Here is a 24,134-nt window from a genome sequence, read left to right on the forward strand (position 1 = left end):
GAGTGATATAGTTTGGATGGCATTATACACTAGGAAATAACTTTTACGTATTCATTATGTAAGGTGTTATGCACTAGGAAGTAACGTATACACTTCCGCATTGTTGTACACTGGGGGATAACGTACGCATACATTGTGCATGGTGCTATATACTAGAAGCTAACATATACACTTTCAGCGGTATTATACACTAGGAGCTGACGTACCATTCTAAACTGAGTTGGATACTAGGACCTAACACCTACAATGCCTCAAGCAGTATATTCTAACATGTATAAGAGTAAACTGTATCGTATGCTACGAACTAACTGTACATTTGGTGCTATTTATCCTTTATAAACAAATGTAGTCTCTCTCCACATTATTCTATACTATGAACCAACATACACACACTTTGTACTGTATTAGACAATTTACACTTCTACACACTGTACATGGTATTATATATTATTCTACATGACTCTGAGTTCGAATCTCTCTACAGATTGAGCCACCTGAGAGAGATAAATGAAGCATTGTCAGATCAAGTCCAAGGGGCTACATAAGTCATTATTCAACGTTTATAAATACAACTTTATCAGGGATACACCTTGTTTTGTAAAAAAAGCAATTAAACGCTACATTCGGCCATGATCACTTCATAGTGATCATAAATTTTAGAAGTGTAATCTCTGCTTGTGGAGAACGTTTGCTGAAACTGGATGTATGTGACAGTGTGAGTGAGCGTGTGAATGTGTTAAGCTAAGATGGTGAGCTAAGATGAATAAAGAGGATACGGGATGTATAGAATTCCAGCTACGACAATCGCGCAGATCGCCCGAGGTGCCACAAACAGTGGAGTTTGCTTAAACACTCCAAGCCAACAAGCAACTGCATGTCTGTGGCGGTAAAGTGGCCCACTGTCGCATGTACACCATACTCGCCATTCTCGGCTAATCGACGGAGCACCGTCTCTATGCAGAGTGCCTATACTGATTAACGGTCTTTCTCAACCTTAGCCCACAGCAAAGACAACTAAGCCACTAATTTTCCTCGAAACATTGCACTAATTCCTCATAGTGTGCGCCACTTCAACATGCCTGTAAGCGAGTGTTTGTCCTACTGGCTCGGCCAGGCAGAGACGGATTTCGGCGCAGGGGTAATACAACTACAGACCCTTCTCTGTTTGCCAACAGCAATCCCGTGGAAGCAATAGCGGTAGTCAGACCTAGGGCATGGTACCATCATACGTTGTAGTAAAATACAAAACAGGTAATAATTAAATAGTCCTTATTAAAACTGTAGCTAAGAGCTGCCAGGCACGAGCTTGATGGCGATGTTGGCCCTCGGCTGACGTTGAACATTATCACCAGTAAACCGACAGCATAGCTTTAAAGTGTAACAATTGTTATATTTGGAGTGGAAGTAGCTGTGGCTGAACGTGTTAGGCGGCTGACTTTGCGTGCTGGCGATTAGGTGCTTGACTCCGAGGCTGCGTGTTCGAATCTCGGATGGGACTTAACCCAATAAAGTACTAGAATTTGTACTTTACTGTGAAAGTGTAACCCCAAATATGACGTATGATACATATGACCACTTTCATTGGGTAATCATAGCTTTAGAGCGAGTGAGTTGAACTTAACGTCGCCTGGACACAATACCATCTATATAGAGACATCTGTATGATGGGGAACTGTCTAGTGGTGACAACAAACGCAACACTAGTATGAGTCAAAGCGGTCGTGATATTGTTGTCTCAAAGACACTATTTTATGAAATGTTAAGGGGTACAATAAGAATTCATCTCGGTCAGGAGCATCAAAGTCGTGCAGGCTGTATCGCATTTCTCTATATCAAAGCTTTGATTGTACGATTTTCATGTTGTCCTAATATCATTTCCAAGTGTTCAATTCCTCTAGGTAGTAAGACATTGAGTGCAACTCACAGTGGAAACACATACTTGGGATGGGAGCCCACGAGGCAACCATATGTGGTGTAAGGGAGATAACTCTTTTACGTTACGTTCCCAACAAGCTATTAAACAATGGGTCACAATTGAGAATTGATGGAATTCATTTGGTACCCAAATACTTATTTCGTAGTCAAATATCAAAGACAAATAGCATATAAATTATACAGATTCATCAGATTTTGAATTCATCATGTCGACATCCACCCATGTGACTCTGCCATTGTTTGTGGTGTTAACGTCATTTCCGCCATGTATCAAGTCCGAGCATTTACAGTCCCGTACTTAGCCTCACTGTGCTACAGCCTTACGGCAGGTGTACACACGTATTAAATACATTAGTGTCAGTGGCTGGAAAACTCAACAAAGATATGTGTTATGTACACGAGGCTGGCCGATTCATCAACAATTCACAAAGCAGGGATAAGCTGCCTTAGGCTAAGACATGTCCTGGATGGAGGGACACTGAACCAAAGGGGCGCGGACTGACTGGCCGGTTTACAATGTGGATAGATAAGTGCGGCTTCACAGTTCCAACAAATGTATATGGAAGAAGGGGGTTACAGATCGAAGTAACTAATTTCAAAACTCCTTATAGGAAATAATTACTTTACAGTTTTAATTTGTCGTACGTCTCTCTCTACTGGACGCACCTGTAGGCATGTTCCCGTCCATGGGAAGACCTGAGAGGATGCACATGGTGCACATCCAGTTCAACACATATTCTAGTAACCCTCCAGTTCCACACTTTGCTAGCTACCATCCTGTTCCATATCTATGCTAGCTACCCTTCAGTTTAACACTAATACTAGCTACACTCTCATCAGTCCTGTTCAACACATATTCTTGCTACTCTTCAGCTGAACACATATTCTGGCTATCCTTCAGTTCAACATCTATGCCAGCTACCGCCCAGTTCCACACTTTGATAGCAACCCCTCATTTCAACATCTATCCGAGTTACCCTCCAGTTCAACAAGTGTTCTCGTTACACTGTAGTTCAACACCTATTCTCGCTATCCTTTAGTTCAACACCTGTTCTCGCTGAGCTCACAGATCAACACAGAGGTACAACAGTGGACACTGGATGTTCGGTACGTGAAGGGAGGTTGGAAGGGGGAGGGCAGCAGAACAGCAAGTACCAAGATGCCATGGACGACATATGAAGCTGGGCAGCACAGGTGTCAGGAAACGCCGGCTGTAAAAAGTTTCTTGATTACATAAACAGATGTCTCTGTGCTTGATGTAACGGCTAGACTCGTGTTCAGTGTTTGATGTGGCAAATTGCATGACGCGTTATGTAATAGCTACTTTCTATTTAACAAACTCGTAGCTTCAATTTCTTGAACTGTTTCCAAACTCAAAAGCAGTAAATTATTTGAACACGAGCGTAATATTCGAAAGCCAAGGTTGGGTGTACTGCACAAGTGTTTACGGAAATGGCAAAGTAGCCCCACTATCGGCCGAGTCGACGCATCCCCGCTCCTGCATGTGCTTGAGCTACAGCTGACAGACACTCAGGAAGGCCAGTCAGGTCAAACCAAGACGGCTTTTAAAACACATCAAAACAAGTTGTTTTTTTCATTAAAAAAACTCCTGATACATCCTAAGTCCTACATAGCACTTTATCCATTCCGCACCAAAGAGATAAACCTGCGTGTTATGAAAAAGTAAAGCCCATTTGCCGACAAGTTTTGAAAAATAGGATTTAACTATAGTTCAGTCAGTAATATAAGAACATAGTGTTGTTTTTTCACATATGTAGCTCGCATGACTTCTAGTAGAACAAAGACAGTACAGTGTGTGTTAAACTGAATTAACACCTATATATTTCCTTGGTCACTTACACCATGTTCCATTCTGACTGTTAAACTGTAGTGCTATATGCCGCAGTGGGTGTGTTATGTCACATAAGAAATGCTTTTGTGTTGTTCCTTTGAAGTACTAACTAAAGTTTCGTGGCATCCATTTTCGGGACTATATATTGTTCCAATAAATGTCCATGACAAACTGTGGATGTAGTTGTCAAACACTGAGCACACCAGTGTGTCAGACTGTCGATATACCCATCATACCCGTGTGAAATGCATCGTCACATCCCCCTTGTTTCATATATACCCATTATACGAGGATAGACATGTGTTTTCTTTCTTTTAAGTCTTAGTATTAGACACCCAACACCGCATTTATAGACATGTTTTAATTCTTTTAAATCTTAGATACTCAACCTCGCGTGTATAGACAGGTTTATTTCTCTTAAATCTTAAATCAACACAACAATGATAGACATGGGTTTTCCTTTCTTTTAAATCTTAGTATTAGATACTCCACGACGCATTTATTGCCAGCTGTTTTCCTTTCTTTTAAATCTTAGTGTTAAAGATACTCAACACCGCATTTATAGAGGTATGTTTTCCTTGCTTTGAAATCTTAGATAATCAGTGTCGCATTTATAGATGTGTGTTTTGCTTTCTCTTAAGTCTCAGTGTTAAATACTCAACGTCGCCCTTACAGACATGAATTATCCTTTCTTTTAGATCTTAGTATTAGAGAGCCGTCAACGTTGCATTTATAGACATGAGTTATCCTTTCTTTTAGATCTTAGTATTAGAGAGCCGTCAACGTTGCATTTATAGACATGAGTTATCCTTTCTTTTAGATCTTAGTATTAGAGAGCCGTCAACGTTGCATTTACAGACATGAATTATCCTTTCTTTTAGATCTTAGTATTAGAGAGCCGTCAACGTTGCATTTATAGACATGAATTATCCTTTCTTTTAGATCTTAGTATTAGAGAGCCGTCAACGTTGCATTTACAGACATGAATTATCCTTTCTTTTAGATCTTAGTATTAGAGAGCCGTCAACGTTGCATTTATAGACATGAGTTATCCTTTCTTTTAGATCTTAGTATTAGAGAGCCGTCAACGTTGCATTTACAGACATGAATTATCCTTTCTTTTAGATCTTAGTATTAGAGAGCCGTCAACGTTGCATTTATAGACATGAGTTATCCTTTCTTCTAGATCTTAGTATTAGAGAGCCGTCAACGTTGCATTTACAGACATGAATTATCCTTTCTTTTAGATCTTAGTATTAGAGAGCCGTCAACGTTGCATTTATAGACATATGTTTCCTTTCCTTCAAATCTTAGTATTGGCTCGCATTTACAGACATATGTTTTCTTTCTTTTAAATCTTAGTATGGGATAGTCAACAGCGCATTTATAGTTATAAGAATTCCCTTCTTTTCAATTTCAGTATTAGCTAGTATATATATATATAGTATATCGCATTTATAGAGGTAGGTTTCCCTTTCTTTGAAATCTTAGTGTTAGAGATAGTCAACGTCGTATTTATAGACATATGTTGTCCTTTCTTTTAAATCATATTCAACTTCGTATTTACAGGTATGCCGTTTTATTGCTTTTAAATCTAAGTATTAGACAGCAGTCTACGTCGCATTTATAGACAGATGCAAAAGCTTCTAGAAATGTCTGTTTCCTAAACTTTCACTGATTCACTTGATCAGATAATGTTCATTATGTGATGTACAGTATATTATTTGGGATACTGTACACAAAATACAGTAGCAACTGCACTACTTCCTATCAATAAATCTAAAACAACCCAGTGGAATATAGTTGTAAGCATATTTTACAATGAGATCAAACACAACACACTGAATTCTAATCCGTTTTCGTAACCATTTGCGTTCTTATTGCCATCGAATCGTATTTTTAACCTCGAGTGTGAAAACGGTGAAATTGTAAAATCTTATTAGCAACAGGAATGCGTTTATGTGAATATTTAAGATGTCTAAACTTCAGATATTCAAAATTATATCTAACATATCCCCACCTCTCTCCGGATTACTTACTTAGCCCCCACCTATATCTCTGCAAAACTTTCATTCCTCGACATCTCTCTGCATTATTTACTTACATTTCTCAGCTATATGCAATTAGCGTGCCGCGACCTGTCGCCGCATTACTTACTTACATTTATCTACTTCTCTTTGCAATACCTTCCTACATTTCTGAACATACTCCACCTTACTTATATATATTTCTGAACATACTCCACCTTACTTATATATATTTCTGAACATACTCCACCTTACTTATATATATTTCTGAACATACTCCACCTTACTTATTTATATTTCTGAACATACTCCACCTTACTTATATATATATTTCTGAACATACTCCACCTTACTTATTTATATTTCTGAACATACTCCACCTTAATAATATATAGTTCTGAACATACTCCACCTTATACATATATATATTCTTAACGTTTCTCAACCTCTCTTCTTGTTGCTTAGTTTCGTTTCTGCAATTACATTTCTCGACATCTCCAAGGTTTATTTGCTTACATTGTTGAACTGCATGTAGTAAAATTGACTGAACTATGTTCGCAGTAATAACTTAAACTGTTCACCTTGATGAAATATTTACACAATTAATATCCTCTCCATTGTTCATTTACTGTGAAAAAAGGTCACATGACATACAATTGCATCACGTGACTACCAGTATGAACTGTGACGAAGTACATATTACCCTTCTCCGTTCAGTGCGACACCAACACACAAAGGGGACTGTTGGCTCATTTCCTCACTTTACTGCGTATTATTTCCTTACATTACTCGCTGACTGTAACGTTAATTTAGCGACTGACCCTGGGCAGCGGAGTGGGGTTACTGATAGGAGGTGGGATTTTGTATGCAGGTTAACTGTTTATTCAACTTCACACGCAGACGTACATATGTTTTAATTAGGAGTGCGCCTGGATATACTTTTGGGTAAAAAGCTTGCAACAATGTAGTGGATGACAATTATTTTTTGAGTTCGGAGCCTCAGAGAGCGTCTGCATCGTAGAGTAACTTACATTTCTATAGTTAACTTTCACTTGAAGAAAATCTTGGTCGTAGTTCCCAGAAATGGACTACGTCTGTCGTTGTTGTTGAGTTAATCTCTCATGTGTAGGGTAGCGTAGGGTTTGGTGATACAGAAGAGAGCAGTTGAAGGGAAGTCACCAAGTGCAGTGAGTACATCACCAAACATCGGTGTACTCACATTTCGTTTAAATGAATATTTTGACAGGAAGTGCAGCATACACCACAATCAACTGTGTAACGCTTGTTTTCAAAGCTGTCACAATATAGGAAAGTCTTGATGTTGCCTTGATCAGTGTATTCTCGTCACCACATAGCCCGGGACTGTTTATATATTTATAATAGCCAAGTCAGGATATACATTACTCTCTGATGTAAAATATCAACATGATAAAATTTCTACCTATATGCCTTCCCAAGTCGCAACACGTGTGTTTTTACCCTGGGTTAGTTGCGGAGACAATTAGAATGGGATAATTATGTGGCAGAGGGAGATCATGTTCACTGGTAGCGGGCAGAACAACCCACTCGTGTCCTGGTTTCGCCGTCCTCTCCTTTCTCTCTCTTTCTCTCTCTCTCCTGCTCCCCACCCACTAAATATAGTACTTCTTCTACTTTCAGCTGTGCGAGAGACGCGGCGCGGGCAAGGTGTGGGGAGAGGCGGATTATTGCAGATACGCGCTAAATAAGTGGGGATTCCCTCCTCTACTGCCATACAGTAGCCTTCCAACTGGCGTCAGATACAGTTCAGTGGCAGCGAAATCACTTCTTCCAACAAAGTAAAGATACGGAGCTAATCTTTTCCACAAAAGTCGGGATTCCTTTAGTAGCGTAACTCCGTCAAAGTGGGAGCGGACTGATTGTTCATCACTGGGCAGAGATGGCGGGTGTTGGGAGGAGCTGCCTGTGAGAGTTGTGTCCCCTTTCTGGCCACCCTGGGGATGGAGGCAAGCACCCCCACGTGCCCCCACACTGTAGCCGCGGCTATCTATGGTTAACTATGACCGCCCTCGTCATCCTAGTAGGATTCCTTCTATCTCTACCAAGCATGGGGTAAGTACTCGTAAGTCAATCTAACGTCTCACAAACTCCAGACAAGCCATAATAACATCCTTTTACGAGGTGTAATTTATCGCTAAAAGTGCTTTAACAGACCGACACATCTCCCCGAATCCCGCTTGGCAGTAGACTGGCCATATAACCTGGGAAACACACCCATTACACTGTGTGATCACACTGCTAATGGTAACAACGGACCCTTAACCTGTTCCACGCAATCATATAGTTACGTGATCAGCCAAGCCCCTCTTTACCATCTCTTGATCTTCATCTAGCTCCAACCTACCGATTCATGAACGCATTTAATGAAGAAATGATAACATAAAAGACCATTAGGCATATTAATTATAGTGCTGTGGTTATATCACTTAATCAGTGTCCTCCACACATATAGGCCACAGTGTGAAATTTCATCATATAAAATGATGCCTCTTTGGAGGATATATTTAGCCTCCTGTTTGATAGATGTCACATTTACGTCCCCAACACAAGACGTCCGAACAGTTATCTCTACCACATAGTACTGGTTTGTAACGGAACAATACCACCATGGTGATCTTGTTATTGCACCATGCACTACAAATACTGCCTTGTAACGGAACAATAACATCAAAACGATCTTCTTGTGATACCACGTACTACAAATATTGCCTTGTAACGGAACAATAACATCAAAACGATCTTCTTGTGATACCACGTACTACAAATACTGCCTTGTAACGTAACAGTAACATCAAAACGATCCTCTTGTGATACCACTTACTACAAATACTGCCTTGTAACGGAACAATAACATCAAAACGATCCTCTTGTGAGACCACGTACTACAAATACTGTCTTGTAACGGAACAATAACATCAAAACGATCCTCTTGTGAGACCACGTACTACAAATACTGTCTTGTAACGGAAGAATAACATCAAAACGATCCTCTTGTGATACCACGTACTACAAATACTGCCTTGTAACGGAACAATAACATCAAAACGATCTTCATGTGATACCACGTACTACAAATACTGCCTTGTAACAATAACATCAAAACGATCCTCTTGCGATACCACGTACTACAAATACTGCCTTGTAACGGAACAATAAGATCAAAACGATCCTCTTGTGATACCACGTACTACAAATACTGCCTTGTAACGGAACAATAACATCAAACGATCTTCTTGTGATACCACGTACTACAAATACTGCCTTGTAACGGAACAATAACATCAAAACGATCCTCTTGTGAGACCACGTACTACAAATACTGCCTTGTAACGTAACAATAACATCAAAACGATCCTCTTGTGATACCACGTACTACAAATACTGCCTTGTAACGGAACAATAACATCAAAACGATCTTCTTGTGATACCACGTACTACAAATACTGCCTTGTAACGGAACAATAACATCAAAACGATCTTCTTGTGAGACCACGTACTACAAATACTGCCTTGTAACGGAACAATAACATCAAAACGATCTTCTTGTGATACCACGTACTACAAATACTGCCTTGTAACGGAACAATAACATCAAAACGATCCTCTTGTGATACCACGTACTACAAATACTGCCTTGTAACGGAACAATAACATCAAAACGATCTTCTTGTGATACCACGTACTACAAATACTGGCTTGGGGCGAGTAAAGGTTCGCTGGGGTAGTTTGGTGGTTAAAGCGTTCGCTCGTCATGCCGAAGGCCCGGGGGTTCGATTCCCCAACATTAGTACAATATGTAAAACTCATTTCTTGCGCGATATTGTTGAAATAGCGGCTTACAGCTCACTCAGTCATTTGGTGTAAGTTAACGTGACACTGTGACACTGCCCTGATGTTACTTGTCTACACAACGACCTGCCAGTGTACCAGCATAATGACCTTGTCTGGTGACCCTGCATTGACACTCCGTACTAACAAATTGCTGGTCCCTCTTGGTTCTCTTGTTTTGCTTCATACCAAGCGTTGCTTTGTTAATTTCGTTCAACCGGATGATGGGGCTAGAGCAAGTCCTCAGTTGTCTTGAGAAATATTTTCAAGAAGTTTGTATCCTTTGGAAAATCACATTTCGAATCAAAATTACACATTACGGCATATGATTGCTATGATTGCGGATATACGCATGTTTGCGTGTTTGATAGTGCCCCCACTACACCAGACAACGGGGAATCACCTGCTGACCACTATGTTCAGATTCCTCTTTGTTTTTGCCATAGCGATCTATACGTGTAAATGCTATGCTATGTCCAGCATATAAGTTGCCAAACAACGGAGTATCACTTGCTGACCACAGCTTCTAGTTCTTTGTTGGTTGGTTGTCATGCCGACCTGTACGTGTAACTGCTATGGCCAATGTAGACGTGGCCATGCGTGAGACTTGCATTTGTTGCCAAAGTGAGAATGAAGTGAATGGACAAACTGGCAAACAAGTGTTAGTGCCTGACAAAATCTGTCTTGGGAGCACTTATATCCATTATCCCGTGTTTATTCGGCTTTTATCTGCTGGCTGCCTCTGATATACACTGGCTGTCGCTGATGTGGTCTTAACATGGTGTGAAAGCGCGTTAACTACTCACATTGCCATGTCTATAGAGACCAAAATTTTGAAACCTATGTATAAAACTGTATGATGCGTCTATCAACTGATATGACAGCAGTAGGTTTTACTGTTTTCCTGTGCGAGGTTCATACATTCAGAACTGTTGCTACTGGTGTCACTCGGACATTTTCATAGGATGTCTCTTTGGCTCTCTAGCAAATGAGTACTTGTAATAGGTACTGAAACTGAACACTGTATTCCTAGGTGCGCTTCGTGGGATGCGCATATAATGATTCTTCGGAAAGCATCTAAAATGGTGCAATGTGATAAACTATATATCACATATTACTCATCATAAAGACTGACAGTATACTTACAACACAAGAAGAGCCTTGAACTGTGGTGACTGTTCACAGTGCGATTAAAGTTAAGCACTCAGAGAAGATTCATAGAAATATGAACACTGATAAACTGTATCCCTGCGTGCAACTCAAGGTAACATAGAATAACATAGTCCACCTGTATTTCTGTGTCGCACACATAAATACAAGTGATCTATTTTATGTCATGCTACCTTGTCCACCTGTATTTCTGTGAATGCCTCAAGGTAACATGGCAAAACATAGTCAGCCTGTACTTTTGAGTGCGACTCTAGGCAACATAGCGTGACATAGTCCAGCTGTATTTTTATGAACGACTCAAGGTAACATGATATAACGCAGTCCACCTGTAGTTCTGATTTCAACTCAAGGTAACATAGCATAACGTAGTCCATCTGTATTTCAGTGTGCGACTCAAGGTAACATGACATAACGCAGTCCATCTGTAATTCTGATCTCGACTCGGGTAACATAGCAAAACATAGTCCACCTATATGTCTGTGTGCGGCTCAGGGCAACATAACATAAAACAGTCCACCTATATGTCTGTGTGCGACTCAGGGCAACATAGCATAACATACTCAAGCTGTATTTCTGTGTGCGACTCAAGTTATCATAGCATAAAATGTCCAGACACCAAGAAGGTAATCTACGTACGTCACATATTTTTGGACACATTCACCGGGGATATACCATTTCAGATTTACTGTGTTCTGTCCTAATTTTCAACGAATTTGTTCAGTATTCACATCTGACCATGTATTTCGTATCTGCTCGGTGATTTTGAATGGACGTTTATCTTGAACCAGTATGACAAAATGTGAATATATGTACCTGACAATATTGGAGGACGAAGATTATTATCATGGTCGTAAAAGCACGTCAAACATGATAAATGATGTTTTGAATCCATGCCAGTACCAGCCTATATGCTGAGCGTTGTTTTGGACCCACGCGTAGACGGTTAAGAAGAGTCTCCCTATCTGTATCATCTATGTGATTACTCCAATCCATGATGACTTAACTGCTATTACCTCTGTATCTAAAAACATAGGTAAAGTGGGTGGACAACGGTTAGACACCGAAACACGTCAATATGTGTCACGTGACATACACGCCTACGCCAGCAGGGAACCGAAACATATACGGGTCCGTCGGTTTATTTTTGTGATTAATTGCTAGTTATATGAAACAGCATTAAACGCATCAGAAGGTTTCATACCCCCATCCTATAACGTTGTTGTCTACGCACTCAGAGTATTGCATCTGCAAAGGCAAGGCTTTATGTTTCCAATTTTCCCCTTCACTTATTCGGCGTGTTAATGACTTGACTATGGCAACATACAGGCTTGCCGCACCCACCCTCCGTATCATAGAGGTACCTAAATATCCAGGCGGTATTTATATCTGGTGAGGAAGGAATGTATCAAACGGAAGGGGGGTCTTCAACAGTTCGTGTTGTCTATATAAGAGGGAAAGAAGTTTCGTAGAAAATAATAAGTAAACGTAACAAAGAATGATATCGGTATTTAACAGAGCACTATACTGACTCTGAAACACATTCATCATAACATTGCTAACACAAGTCCTCTTTGGCTGAAAATGGAGTGTGCTATGTCATCAGTTAACAAACCAATATCGGGTATGTACACTGTTCAGTGGCATAAGCTTGCCAATGACGCCACATTCAGGCCTCCCGATGATACTCCAGATCTGGGGGACTCCTTCAAGAAGCAGCCTTTGTTAAGGCTAAGCTTAACTCTCAGTCTTTAGCATTGCAGTCAGGTTACCTTAGTGACTTACAATCACCATTGTGCTTTGTGAAAGGAGGTCCCTGGGCCCAAATTTTCGAAGCTCTCTTGGCGCCAAGACAGTCGTAAGTGCCATACATTGACATTAGCTGACTATTTTAGTGCTAAACGAGTTTCGAAAATGTAGGCACTGGACGGTGGACCCTGGCAGCTGCACCAACGTCAGTGGTTGCTCTGGAATCCAGCATAAACAGCGTTTCGTACCATGCACATGTTCGACACACGACAGATTTAGCAAAAGTGATGTCGAAGGTATTGTGGGGTTTTCTGGTCACCACACGTGAAAGCCTGCAGTGATCTGTTGTACACTACGTCCGCAGGTATGTTGCCGCGGAGGACGTTGAAGACGTCTAGGTACCGTACACCGCCAAATTGGTCCTGCGGTATGGAGTAAAGTATTCACACTGATATCGTGCATGACGTTACTCGGTGACTTGCACAATGTGGTCTTTAGCTGGTGTCAGCATGTAGGTGCAGAACTCAGAGTGATGGTAGAAACACCAAAACGACAAACAACGGGGTTTTTTTTCGATTTTTTTGTTTGTTTGTGCCAGCAAATCCAAATGCACGCAACAGCTCATTTTCAGATAAGCGCGGCACAACGCGTACGAGGCTTCGTCATCAACAAATTTGATTTTCAGAGTGAAAACACTCCAACAATTTATTTTGTGTTTGAATGCGCCCAGTACTAGACGAATTTGTTACTCGTGGGATTTTACAGTAACAGCAACTTAGTTGTCTGTATGTGACAGTCTTACCAACGTCATATGTGCCTGTATTTATCATGCATGATTTTACCATGAATAAATATTTTTAATATGTAATATTTTTCTTGTGAGCATTGTATTGTTTGTATATGTTGCAACACAACATGTATTGCTGGACGCTGTTTCTTGGCACGTGTGTGTGTCCCAGGTTCATTATTATCCATTCGATCAGTACCGTCCCCTCGGAGATTGTGCTAATGTTTCTAGTGTTTCTTGTGTGTGCATTTACTTCATTTCAAGTACTTAAATTCAGCATGTTTATAGGAAACATTACAACTGACATCGGCTGTGTCGGGACGTTTTCACGGGACTACTGGGATTGAAAATAATTCGGTTAATAAAATTATGTCACAATATGTCACGCCTACTTTAATAGCCTTGTGCTTTCTTCATTGATGCAGTCGCTTGATTCAGATGTGGACATTAAGTCCCCATTTGTACATCCTCCTGATTCATATATTGCTGGTGATATGTAGACAACTCCGTCCCCGGTAGTCAGGCCATACAGGAGGTCTGCTGTACACATAGCTCGCTTACTAAAATGTTTTATGTCGGATCACATTGCCCATCGCCGTGGAGCCTTGCAGAGTTTAAAGACATCTTCACAGGACAGTGCAGCATCCGTTAACTCCCTCTCGCTTTACTCTCCCCTCAGCAACCCCCCCCCCCCACACACACACCCCACTCCCCATCCCCCACCTCCCTCAGCTCCTTCCGTCTATATCCTGGAGGAGATGATAATTTGCAGGACTTGGCAGTGAGATGAAAATGGGGGTATATGCAGGTGCTTGAAACTGCTATCAACACTGCCCACCCACGTCGCGTGGGCATCTCCCATCGCAAATCCACTCATTAACTGTCTTATGTAAAGGTAGTAGTGAAGGTGGTAGTAGTGATGGTGGTTAGGGTGTAACTAGATGTGGATACAGATTTGGGATCCGTTGGTGTGTGGAGACATTTATGACATAATGACGCAGAATTAGGATGAAGATGAAAGGATTAGGCTGATAAAATGACAGGATAGACCCTGAGACATTAGGGATGTTGTTCTGATGAAGATCAGAGGCATAATGACATTGCACACGTAGTCAACGAATAGCGGATACTATATCTCAGATAATGGCATGAAGGTTTTCATCACTTGCGCTACGGTGTATTGCCGATGCATATCATATCGGAAGCATTTTCGGTATATAAGAGGGGAGCTGAAGTGAAATAGGTGTTGTCGTGGTACTTAAGAATATTGCGCTCATATGACGACATGCATGCGTGTGTACGTGTAACTGCTTGTACTAGCCTAGACTTAAAATGAGTTTTTAGCGCTAGCTCTCAGAGATACCAAGTTACAGTTAAGAATACACTCTCAGATACATATTATTCTGACTTCGACCCGACCAGTCCTTGTTTTACCCATCAATGCCGAATTCCAGACAGGGACCATAAGTACCATATTTTAAGGTCTTTTGGTATACCGCATTCGAGGATCGAACCCGCGACATTTCGTTCTCCGGGCGGACACTCTAACCACTAGACCACGGAGGGGGTTTCGGTATATAAGAGGCACTGGGGTGTACTGTAGGAGTGCACACAAGCACTACTGACCAAGTGTGAACTACTGACCAACTAATATCCTGAACGGAGTAACGTGAAATACTGACCACGTGTTAGTCTGGGGAAAGTAATGTACACTACTGACCACGTGTTAGTGTGGGGAAAGAAATGTGAAATACTGACCTCGTGTTAGTCTGGGGAAAGTAATGTGCACTACAAACCACGTGTTAGTCTGTGGCAAGTATCGTAAACTGCTGACAGGTGTAAGTCTGTGGCAAGACAAGTGAAACACTGACAACGAATTAGTCTGAGAAAAGTAATGTGCACTACTGACCACGAATTAGTCTGGGGAAAGTAATGTGAAATACTGACCACGTGTTAGTCTGGGAAAAGTATCATGAAATACTGACCACGGATTAGTCTTGTTCAAGTAATGTGAACTACTGACCAAGTGGCAATATATTACGTCAGTCACTTGAAGCAGATATCATAGGTGCTTTTGTAGAAGTTTGTGGAGCTGGTGAAAGTGTGTATATTTGCTAAGTATTGTGTACATTCTGTTGCGTTAGACACTAGAAAAGAGTCCAAGTCATACCAAATATTCAACGGAGATGATTGCTTCACGGTAATTACGCAAACTGGCGGACATTTTTTCAGACAATTAACCTTCCTGTGTTAGGTTGTGAAGTTTCAGTTTTGTAGCCATTCCATGGTCTAGCTCTTTGATTCTGGCATTACACATCTAGAAGCAGCACATCATCAGATCAGGCTAGTCAGACCTGTTAGTGTGTGCTTCTTTACAAATCGTTCGTCGTAAAGTAATAAGCAAGGGGGTTTCTCAGTTCTTTGACTCAAATTGGATGAACGTGCGGTAGATATCCTTTCATGTAATATTTCGACTAATTGGTGCTTTCAGTTACGATGACTACATGGCGCCAATTGTAAGACGTCTTATAGAATACATACATAGTCAAGGAGTGTGGTCGGAGTCGAATAGGAGAGCTAACGGAAACTAACAACAACGAGAACGAGAGCTTTCGCATGAGAGATTTAACAATAAAACAAATAAGTCTATATTTGTTTTAAGTTACAGGGTGTTTCATATCTGATGGAACATCCACCATATTATTAGAGTGAGCTAATTAAGGTAAACCCAAATGCACATGCACTTCCTCTTGAACTGCTATACATAACTGCACAAAAAAGAGAGATACAGAAAGACGGCCTTATAATACATACAGAAAGATGGTACATGGGTGGCCAAGTAGTCTCAGACTCCTCAGTTGGCTATACAGAGTTGCGTCTCCTGGCTACGTCTGAACCCGTTGGTTGAATGGCATTTGCGAAGGACGGACGAAGACCTCAAGCACTTCATGCTTACCTCCCACATTGAACTGACACGCCATGGTACAACTGGAATCAGTGTGTGAAACAAGCACCTGCCCGCTTGTCCGAAGACAGTAAAACTCCAGTCGGGCCAGTAAATTACAGTCGCTGTCCCGACTGGTTAGTGAATTTTCATGGGATCACATTGTAAATATATTGCTATCATGCAAGATTATGGCCTGACTATGTTCATTGTGTTAGTTTCATGACGAAACATGTGTCGGGCTACTGAATTATTCTGTGGGATCGTAACTTTAGGGCATAGCCAGTCCGACATTTGGAAACTATTTCGCCCATTCACTGGAACACTGTGAAAAGTTACGTTAAAATCCCTCACGTTTGAGAAAGCTACAGCCAGCTAAAATAAGGATGTATTCAGAGACATGAAATGTAAGATATACCATGTGTCGTAATCTCCCGCGAAAGACTAGATAGCGTCACACTATATAGCGGGTTGTATCTGATTAGTAGCCTGTTGAGACAAGGGCACACTCAGGTGGCCATATTTTGCAGTTCCATCCCCTGTCCATCCTGTAGAATAGCCTGAAGGTCACACCCTTCTTCGATTTCATTTTAGTTCCGTGTTTCTTATCTGGTATGATACATTTTTCGACCCTACCTACACACGTTGAAAACAGTTCCCATTGCTTTTATGTGCCTTCCCAGTGGTATGACAGGCTGGTACACCTGACGCAGGCAGCATATGCACAGGCTTATATCTTTTTTCATCATACTGACGTCCACTCTTGGACATTGTGAATGGGGCCTCTATGTGCTGTTAGCTTCCGGCTGTCGTCATCGCCCATCTCAATAAATCACATGTTAAGTAATTAAATTTTACAGTTTTAATTCTGTTTTTAGTACATTCAGCAATAATATTGATGCCATATGCATCAATCCACATGCAATTCAAACATTAATGACGCAGAGTTTTCTGATTCAGATGCCTGAAGAATGACATCTTGCGCCTGAACATCAAGAAAGAACCGAACTTGGATCCAAACACTGTGTGTAAGACGTACCCGGAGCTGTCCCAGACTCAGTATGACTTGTGTCGAAAGTACCCTGATGTCACTGCGTCTGCGATACAAGGTGTACAGATCGGCATCCACGAGTGTCAGCATCAACTACGTACTCACCGCTGGAACTGCTCCAGCCTCGAGAGGAAAAATAAAAACCCCCATGCTAGCCCCCTCTTGAAAAGAGGTAATGATATTCAGCACCCCGGGTTAGTTTATGTTCATCTGCACGCATATCGATACAATATTCCCATACTATGCATGTCATGTTAACTCCGTGTCTAAATGTCCCAACATCAGGCAAAGCTGATGAAAGAATAGCTACATGCAGGGTAGAGAACCTAGGAGTTGTTAGCTGGACCTCGCCAGAAGATGACTGGTCCAGGCCTTCCAAACAACCGGGCGATGTCATGGTGGCGGTAATTAGGGACGATGCTTGGAGTGTACGTCAATTACTTGTTAGTATTTGATGTATTTCCAACATATTTAATGACGTGCTCTACAATAACTTGGCTGCTTTAATCTCATACAGCCCCAGGCTGTTCGAGGTTGTGTGAATATTAAACATCTCCAAATGTTTCAACACATGTATGATAAAAACACCCCAGAAGGCAGTATACTGGCAGCCCAGAGCAAGGCAAACATACCCAACACTTAACTGTGAGGATGACAACGTGGCGAGTCTCGAGAGCTCAGCAAAGGTCGGAGTGAGGGAGATGTACTGGCTTGCTTGTTTTTCTAATGATGTGTTAGATACCTCCCGAGCAGGGTAGGATAACAGTTGATTTCTATGATGATGTATCAGTTACTCCTAAATTGCGAAAGGGAAACAAGAAGCGGAATGACCTTATCGTTCCCCTATCATCTGTTCTCGATTGCTCTGGAAACACTTCTTTCCTGTGGCGATCTCAGCTAATTACTGATGCAGGTTGTTGTATCAAGTTGAGGAACATCTTGAAGACTTTGCTGGGTGTGTGTGCCACTAACAAACCGGCCCCGGCCAGAGAACAGTCTCTTCTCTGTATGTCGGAAATGGGATTACTTTGGATGAAGGCCCCGCAATCACACCAGATCCAGAATTGCTGAGATTTTTTGCGGCCTCTGCTTGAGTAACGAGTCCCGTGTGTTTGTGGCTGGTTCTCTCCAGTGTTTTCATTATAAACACATTTTCTTTGAAACTCCTTTAGGAGGTGCAGCAGTAGTGGCGGCGGCACTGGGTGGCGGGAATCGTGTTGACATATGCTTCTAGTGCGTGTTTAATCTAGTCAAGTCAAAAGACTGAAAATTTCGGATCTGTTTTCTTTTAGATGTACCGAATGTTTTAATTTATCCTTTTTCCGCCAAAGTTTGGAAAGACAGCAAACTATATATGGGTTAAATCCTGTATGAATCCATACAAATAAGTAGCTATGACAGAATTAAATAGAAATAATTTGAGAAATATCATTTTAAAGCGTTTGATATTGACGTTAACCTTAGTAGAAAAGGTTCGTGCACTGTTTGTTCCTGAGTTACCCAGTATAAAACTCCTGTCCTTGTCTATTTGTCTACTGTCAGGTTTCAAGGAGACAGCATTCGCATATGCAATATCTGCGGCGGGCGTCACACATCAAGTATCGAAGGCCTGTAGTCTGGGCAAGCTGAAGTCATGCGGCTGTGACATGAGCGTGTATGGGGTGAACAGAGACTTCGAGTGGGGAGGATGCAGCCATAACGTTGACTTTGGAGAGCAGTACGCGAAACGATTCATGGATTCCAAAGAGATGGCTCGGGATATCCACTCCCGTATAAACCTTCACAACAATCGCGCTGGAAGATTGGTAAGAAACTGCCGACTATCTATTCAAGTCGTATCATCATACGGTCTGAGCAAATACCAATCCATAACGTCATACGACAGTAAACCCGTGTTGTCAACAGGGTTCGTAAAGCTAAAGTGTAAACAAAGGCTACGACAGGTTCTCCCAATACAACGTAATTTTTGACGTAATAATAATAATAATAAGGGTATTTATAAAGCGCTAGTTCCACATCTCTGAGGGACATGCTCAAAGCACGTAACGTGGTTTTTAGGCTGGAACCAGTATCGTATCTTAAGAGCTCGTGTGGTCTTCAGGCTGGAACCAGTATCGTATCTTATGACCTACTATGGTCTGCAGGCCGGAACCAGTATCGTATCTTATGGTCAAGTATGGTCTGCAGGCTGGAACCAGTATCGTATCTTAGGACCTCGTGTGGTCTGCAGGCTGGAACCAGTATCATATCTTATGACCTACTATGGTCTGCAGGCTGGAACCAGTATCGTATCTTATGACCTATTATGGTCTGCAGGCTGGAACCAGTATCGTATCTTATGACCTCGTGTGGTCTGCAGGCTGGAACCAGTATCGTGTCTTATGACCTCGTGTGGTCTTCAGACTGAAATCAGTATCTTATCTCAGGACCTAGTATGGTCTGCAGGCTGGAACCAGTATCGTATCTTATGGCCTAGTATGGTCTGCAGGCTGGAACCAGTATCGTATCTTATGGCCTAGTATGGTCTGCAGGCTGGAACCAGTATCGTATCTTAGGACCTACTATGGTCTGCAGGCTGGAACCAGTTTCATGTCTTTCGACCTAGTATGGTCTGCAGACTGGAACCAGTATCGTATCTTATAACCTAGTATGGTCTGCAGGCTGGAACCAGTATCGTATCGTATGACCTAGTATGGTCTGCAGGCTAAAATCAGGATCGTATCTAAGAACCTCGTGTGGTCTGCAGGCTGGAACCAGTATCGTATCTTAGGACCTCGTGTGGTCTGCAGGCCGGATACCAGTATCGTATCTTATGACCTAGTGTGGTCTGCAGGCTGGAACCAGTATAATTCGTAATGCACCCATTGCCCTCGTGGGTTTGACTGGCTGTAACTAATTACGTATCTATTGACCTAGTGGGTTCGTATTGATCTAATGGGCTGTAACGAGTTCCGTATATCTAATTTAATAATGTGTTCTTCGGGCATTCACCTGTAACGTATCTTATGAACTAAACATGTTATGCATTAAGTGAGCTGTCGCCAATAACATATGTTACGTGTGAATTCCCAAATGTTAAATGTGCCGGTTAACGGAGATTTTGGCAACTGTATAATGATACCAGTTAAACAAAGTTCTGAAAGTTATATTGATACACAAAGGATTAGGTTCACAAATGTGGCAGCTGCAGGATGCTATAAAATGCATTGTGATCGGTCATCATATAAGTAGAGATTGTAGCTATCAGCCGGTTGTCATGAATGAGACACATACACCATTCTTGAATCCAGGAAAGTGTGTTGGAAATAGGTTTAGAAGTCGTCAGTTTCAGACACGTATCCTTTCCGATCCGGAGAAGTAGATGAAACGAAAGTCAGATCGTTGACAAGTCGCCTTCGCCTCATTCTCGATAAGGTATATCCTGCCTTCTAGATATTACATCCTCAGAGCGTCACGTAGGGAACATGCACCTCATAGATGAGCTATCTATATGCCAGATGGGCAATGAAGACAATCGAGTTCGATGCCACTACCTCAGTCGGTATTATACGAGCGCCTCAATAAACTTGCTGCCACTTACAGTACATACTACAAACTATCATCTCCCTCATTACCCATATTTAATTGTGTCCTCGGGGTTTCTCTCTCAATGCTTTTGTTCATCTAGGCATTCTGCAGGCCATAAAAGTTACGTATTCAATGCGCTATTGTTTCTTTTGGGTGTCAAGCGTAACAAACCAGCGTGCAGTGCAGCCTGTCACAGGAACGTATGAAAGCTGTTGTATTCTTCAGATCTCCACACATAACAACAATGATATATGTATTTTTCCCGGTGTGTTCTTCATGCATAACACCCATAACATATGTACTGCCCCAGTGTGTTCTTCACGCAGAACACCCAAGATATATGTATTGCCCCTATGTGTTCTTCACGCATAACAACCATGATGTGTGTATTGCCCCGGTGTATATTCAGGCTGTCATCCGTAACGTCCAGAAGCAGTGCAAGTGTCACGGAATGTCAGGTAGTTGTGAGCTGAAGACGTGCTGGAAAGCCGCGCCTAACTTCAGAGAAGTGGGAGATCTGTTGAAACGCAAGTTCAAGGCCGCCACCAAGGTACAGGTACAGACGCATTTATGTCCTACGCATGTATATAATTTTGTGACATGGGATTGTCTATCGTCCCGAATTATGACAGACGAAGATGAAACGCACAACGTCATAAATCAGTCGTAGCGTGTCTATTAAAATTTTGACGCAAAGAGGTTGCGCTTCCGGGTTTTCTACAAAGCGGCACACCCAGCGTGTACAAAGCGCGGTCTATGTTGGTATGGTAGCTGAAGGGCAACCATGACTTCCAGTAACGAAATCCAGTTAGTCCGCATGGTAATTACTGTTTGCAGATGTGTACCATGTTACCAGGAGCCGATCCGTCAAAACCTAATGATTGCACACATGGTGTAACGATAGTACACTGAACGTTTTTAGAAAGATGGAAACAAATTGTGCTCATTCCCAAACAATTATTGAATTTAACAATGTCCTACATTTTAGATTCACATCGGAAATGCAGCCAGTGGGCGGTTAATAAAGCAGAATGGTCGTCGCCCTCGTCAGTCAGATCTACTATACTACCAAAAGTCGCCCAGCTTCTGTGAGCCCAACAACCGTCTCGATTCCCCCGGTACGACCGGTCGCCTGTGCAACAAATCTAGTGACGGTGTAGACAACTGTGGAACATTATGCTGTGGCCGAGGTTATAACATCCTCAAAGTCCGACGATCTGAGAGGTGCAACTGCAAATTCTACTGGTGTTGTTACGTCGAGTGTCAGACATGTACTTATAATGAGTGGGTAACAGTCTGCAAGTGACCCCCGACAGAAGCCACACACTCTGATAATCACTGAAAGGAGTTCACATGGAGCCAAGGACGTCGGCACTGTGAACACAGAATCTGACACATTATCGCTAGGTGCCTGATGTCTAGGTAGATACAGCGACCAAGTGGCAATGCTGGCTGCAGCAGGGTAAGGTACAGAGATGCCTTCATGTGACAAGACTAGATATGATAATCATGTCTTCAGTCGGAATGTACCATGCATAATTGAAAGTTTTGACATTGTTGAAGATCACATATGTTGTAACTTGTCTAATGTATATAAGTTTCTATATGAGGTGTCATATAAGTGAAGTTTTCCCGTAGTGTTGTGTTTATAATATGTATGGTGGTTGCTGTATCTTTGTTAGGAGACACCAGCATCACTTCCGGATCATCAATATCAAAAGTTGCAACACTGATGTACTTCAATAAACTGTGTGTGTGTCTAAAGAAAATGTCCTAAATACTCACAGCAGGTGTCATGATAATTGTCAGCCAGCTTGTTCTCCCTGAGTGAGTGAGTGAGTGAGAGAGGATGGGAGGGGGGTGGGGGGTGGGAGAGGGACTGACCTGCTTTATATCAATAATCAAGCAGTATCAAGGCGGGGGCACCAAAAATTAACTTTACACATCGTACCGAAGACAGCAGAGGGTTAAAGGGTCATACGCAGCAAAATAGAACCATATTTCTTTTGCGACTTATCACAGTGAAGATGCTCTGATGACATGCCTCACCTGGAACTGTCACTTTTGAATATCTAATAAAGCACATTCCAAATACTAAGATGTACGCAACCCAACAAACCTGCACTGAAGTGGACGTTTGTCGCCGTGGTTGAGAACATATATTGTGTACAGTGACTGTGTCTTTCAGCTGTGTGTGCGTACGTACACAGGACGGTGTATACACTTCAGTGTTCGCAAAAATTGATATAAAAACAAGTGTGTAAGTGTTTTGCGCACATGGATTCTGGTGAGCTTAATTTTTAAAAGCACCTTAAAACAGCAACATATAAAAAAAACAAGAAATTTCACGCGCAAAAGATTTGGACTACACAGAAATAATATCATTTCTGCACGCACTCTAACAAAACCTACAGCGAACACTGCACCTTCAGAGAATCTATCTTTTTCTAGGGCTTACCCTTGTGGTCAGGAACCCTTTACCAAATGTACATACATGTCTAATATGGCAGACAGAAATTGGCGGAAACTAACCTCTGTCATGAGACATGATGCCTGTATGTGATTTTTTATCAAATAAATAAATAAATAAATAAATGGACATATACGATGCCAGTTTTAGTTTGGGTAGAGTGAGGAAAAGAGGTCATGAATTTAATGACAATATTCAAATTCGTCCGTTGTTTTATAATATTATTCCAACGTTATGACGCCGTGCTGTCAGTCATCCGGACAATTAACCAAGTCACCGACACCGACCAATCATGACAGCCCATATGACCAGTACAGCTACCAGTAGTAATCTATGGACATATGTTATAGATGAGTTTGTTCGCATTCAAGATCATGTCACTTAAATAATGACGTGTGAGTGGCTGCTGGTACTAGTCCGGATTCATGTCGACCTACAAAGCAGCCAATTAAACAAAAACGTTGCACCGATTTTGGGTCCTCAATGCCCTGCCTCATCCTTTTAATGACAAGCGTCACGCAGGGTAACAAGTACCACCATGTCTTTGTGGATGATGCTACAGGGACTCCAACAATTGGCCTTCCGTTCCGATCATTTATCTGGAGACGAAATCACTCAGATTATATTTTGCTTGATGGATATATATACTGAACTACAAAAGAAACGTCGCACTCTTCAAAGTCATTTTACTCACACCTGATGTGGAATTTGATAGGTT

At 41.7% G+C, this 24,134-nt stretch overlaps 1 protein-coding gene across 3 annotated transcripts in view; it reads left to right on the forward strand.

The window, feature by feature from the left end:
• LOC137298861 (protein Wnt-10a-like) overlaps positions 1-22,715 on the forward strand; it is an 87,290-nt gene extending 64,575 nt beyond the window's left edge. For 2 of the 3 annotated variants that reach the window (XM_067831199.1, XM_067831198.1), the window contains exons 2-6: positions 7,474-7,905; positions 17,289-17,551; positions 18,922-19,184; positions 21,356-21,496; positions 21,935-22,715. In XM_067831199.1, coding sequence (XP_067687300.1) covers positions 7,853-7,905; positions 17,289-17,551; positions 18,922-19,184; positions 21,356-21,496; positions 21,935-22,252 — 1,038 coding nt within the window. In that variant the 5' untranslated portion in view covers positions 7,474-7,852 and the 3' untranslated portion in view covers positions 22,253-22,715. Of the gene's footprint in view, positions 1-7,473; positions 7,906-17,288; positions 17,552-18,921; positions 19,185-21,355; positions 21,503-21,934 lie in introns of those variants that run through there. The other variant, XM_067831197.1, reaches the window with a different exon arrangement.
• The last annotated feature ends 1,419 nt before the right edge of the window (positions 22,716-24,134 follow it).

Source organism: Haliotis asinina, chromosome 10 (assembly GCF_037392515.1).
Source record: "Haliotis asinina isolate JCU_RB_2024 chromosome 10, JCU_Hal_asi_v2, whole genome shotgun sequence".
NCBI classification, from domain to species: Eukaryota; Metazoa; Mollusca; class Gastropoda; order Lepetellida; family Haliotidae; genus Haliotis; species Haliotis asinina.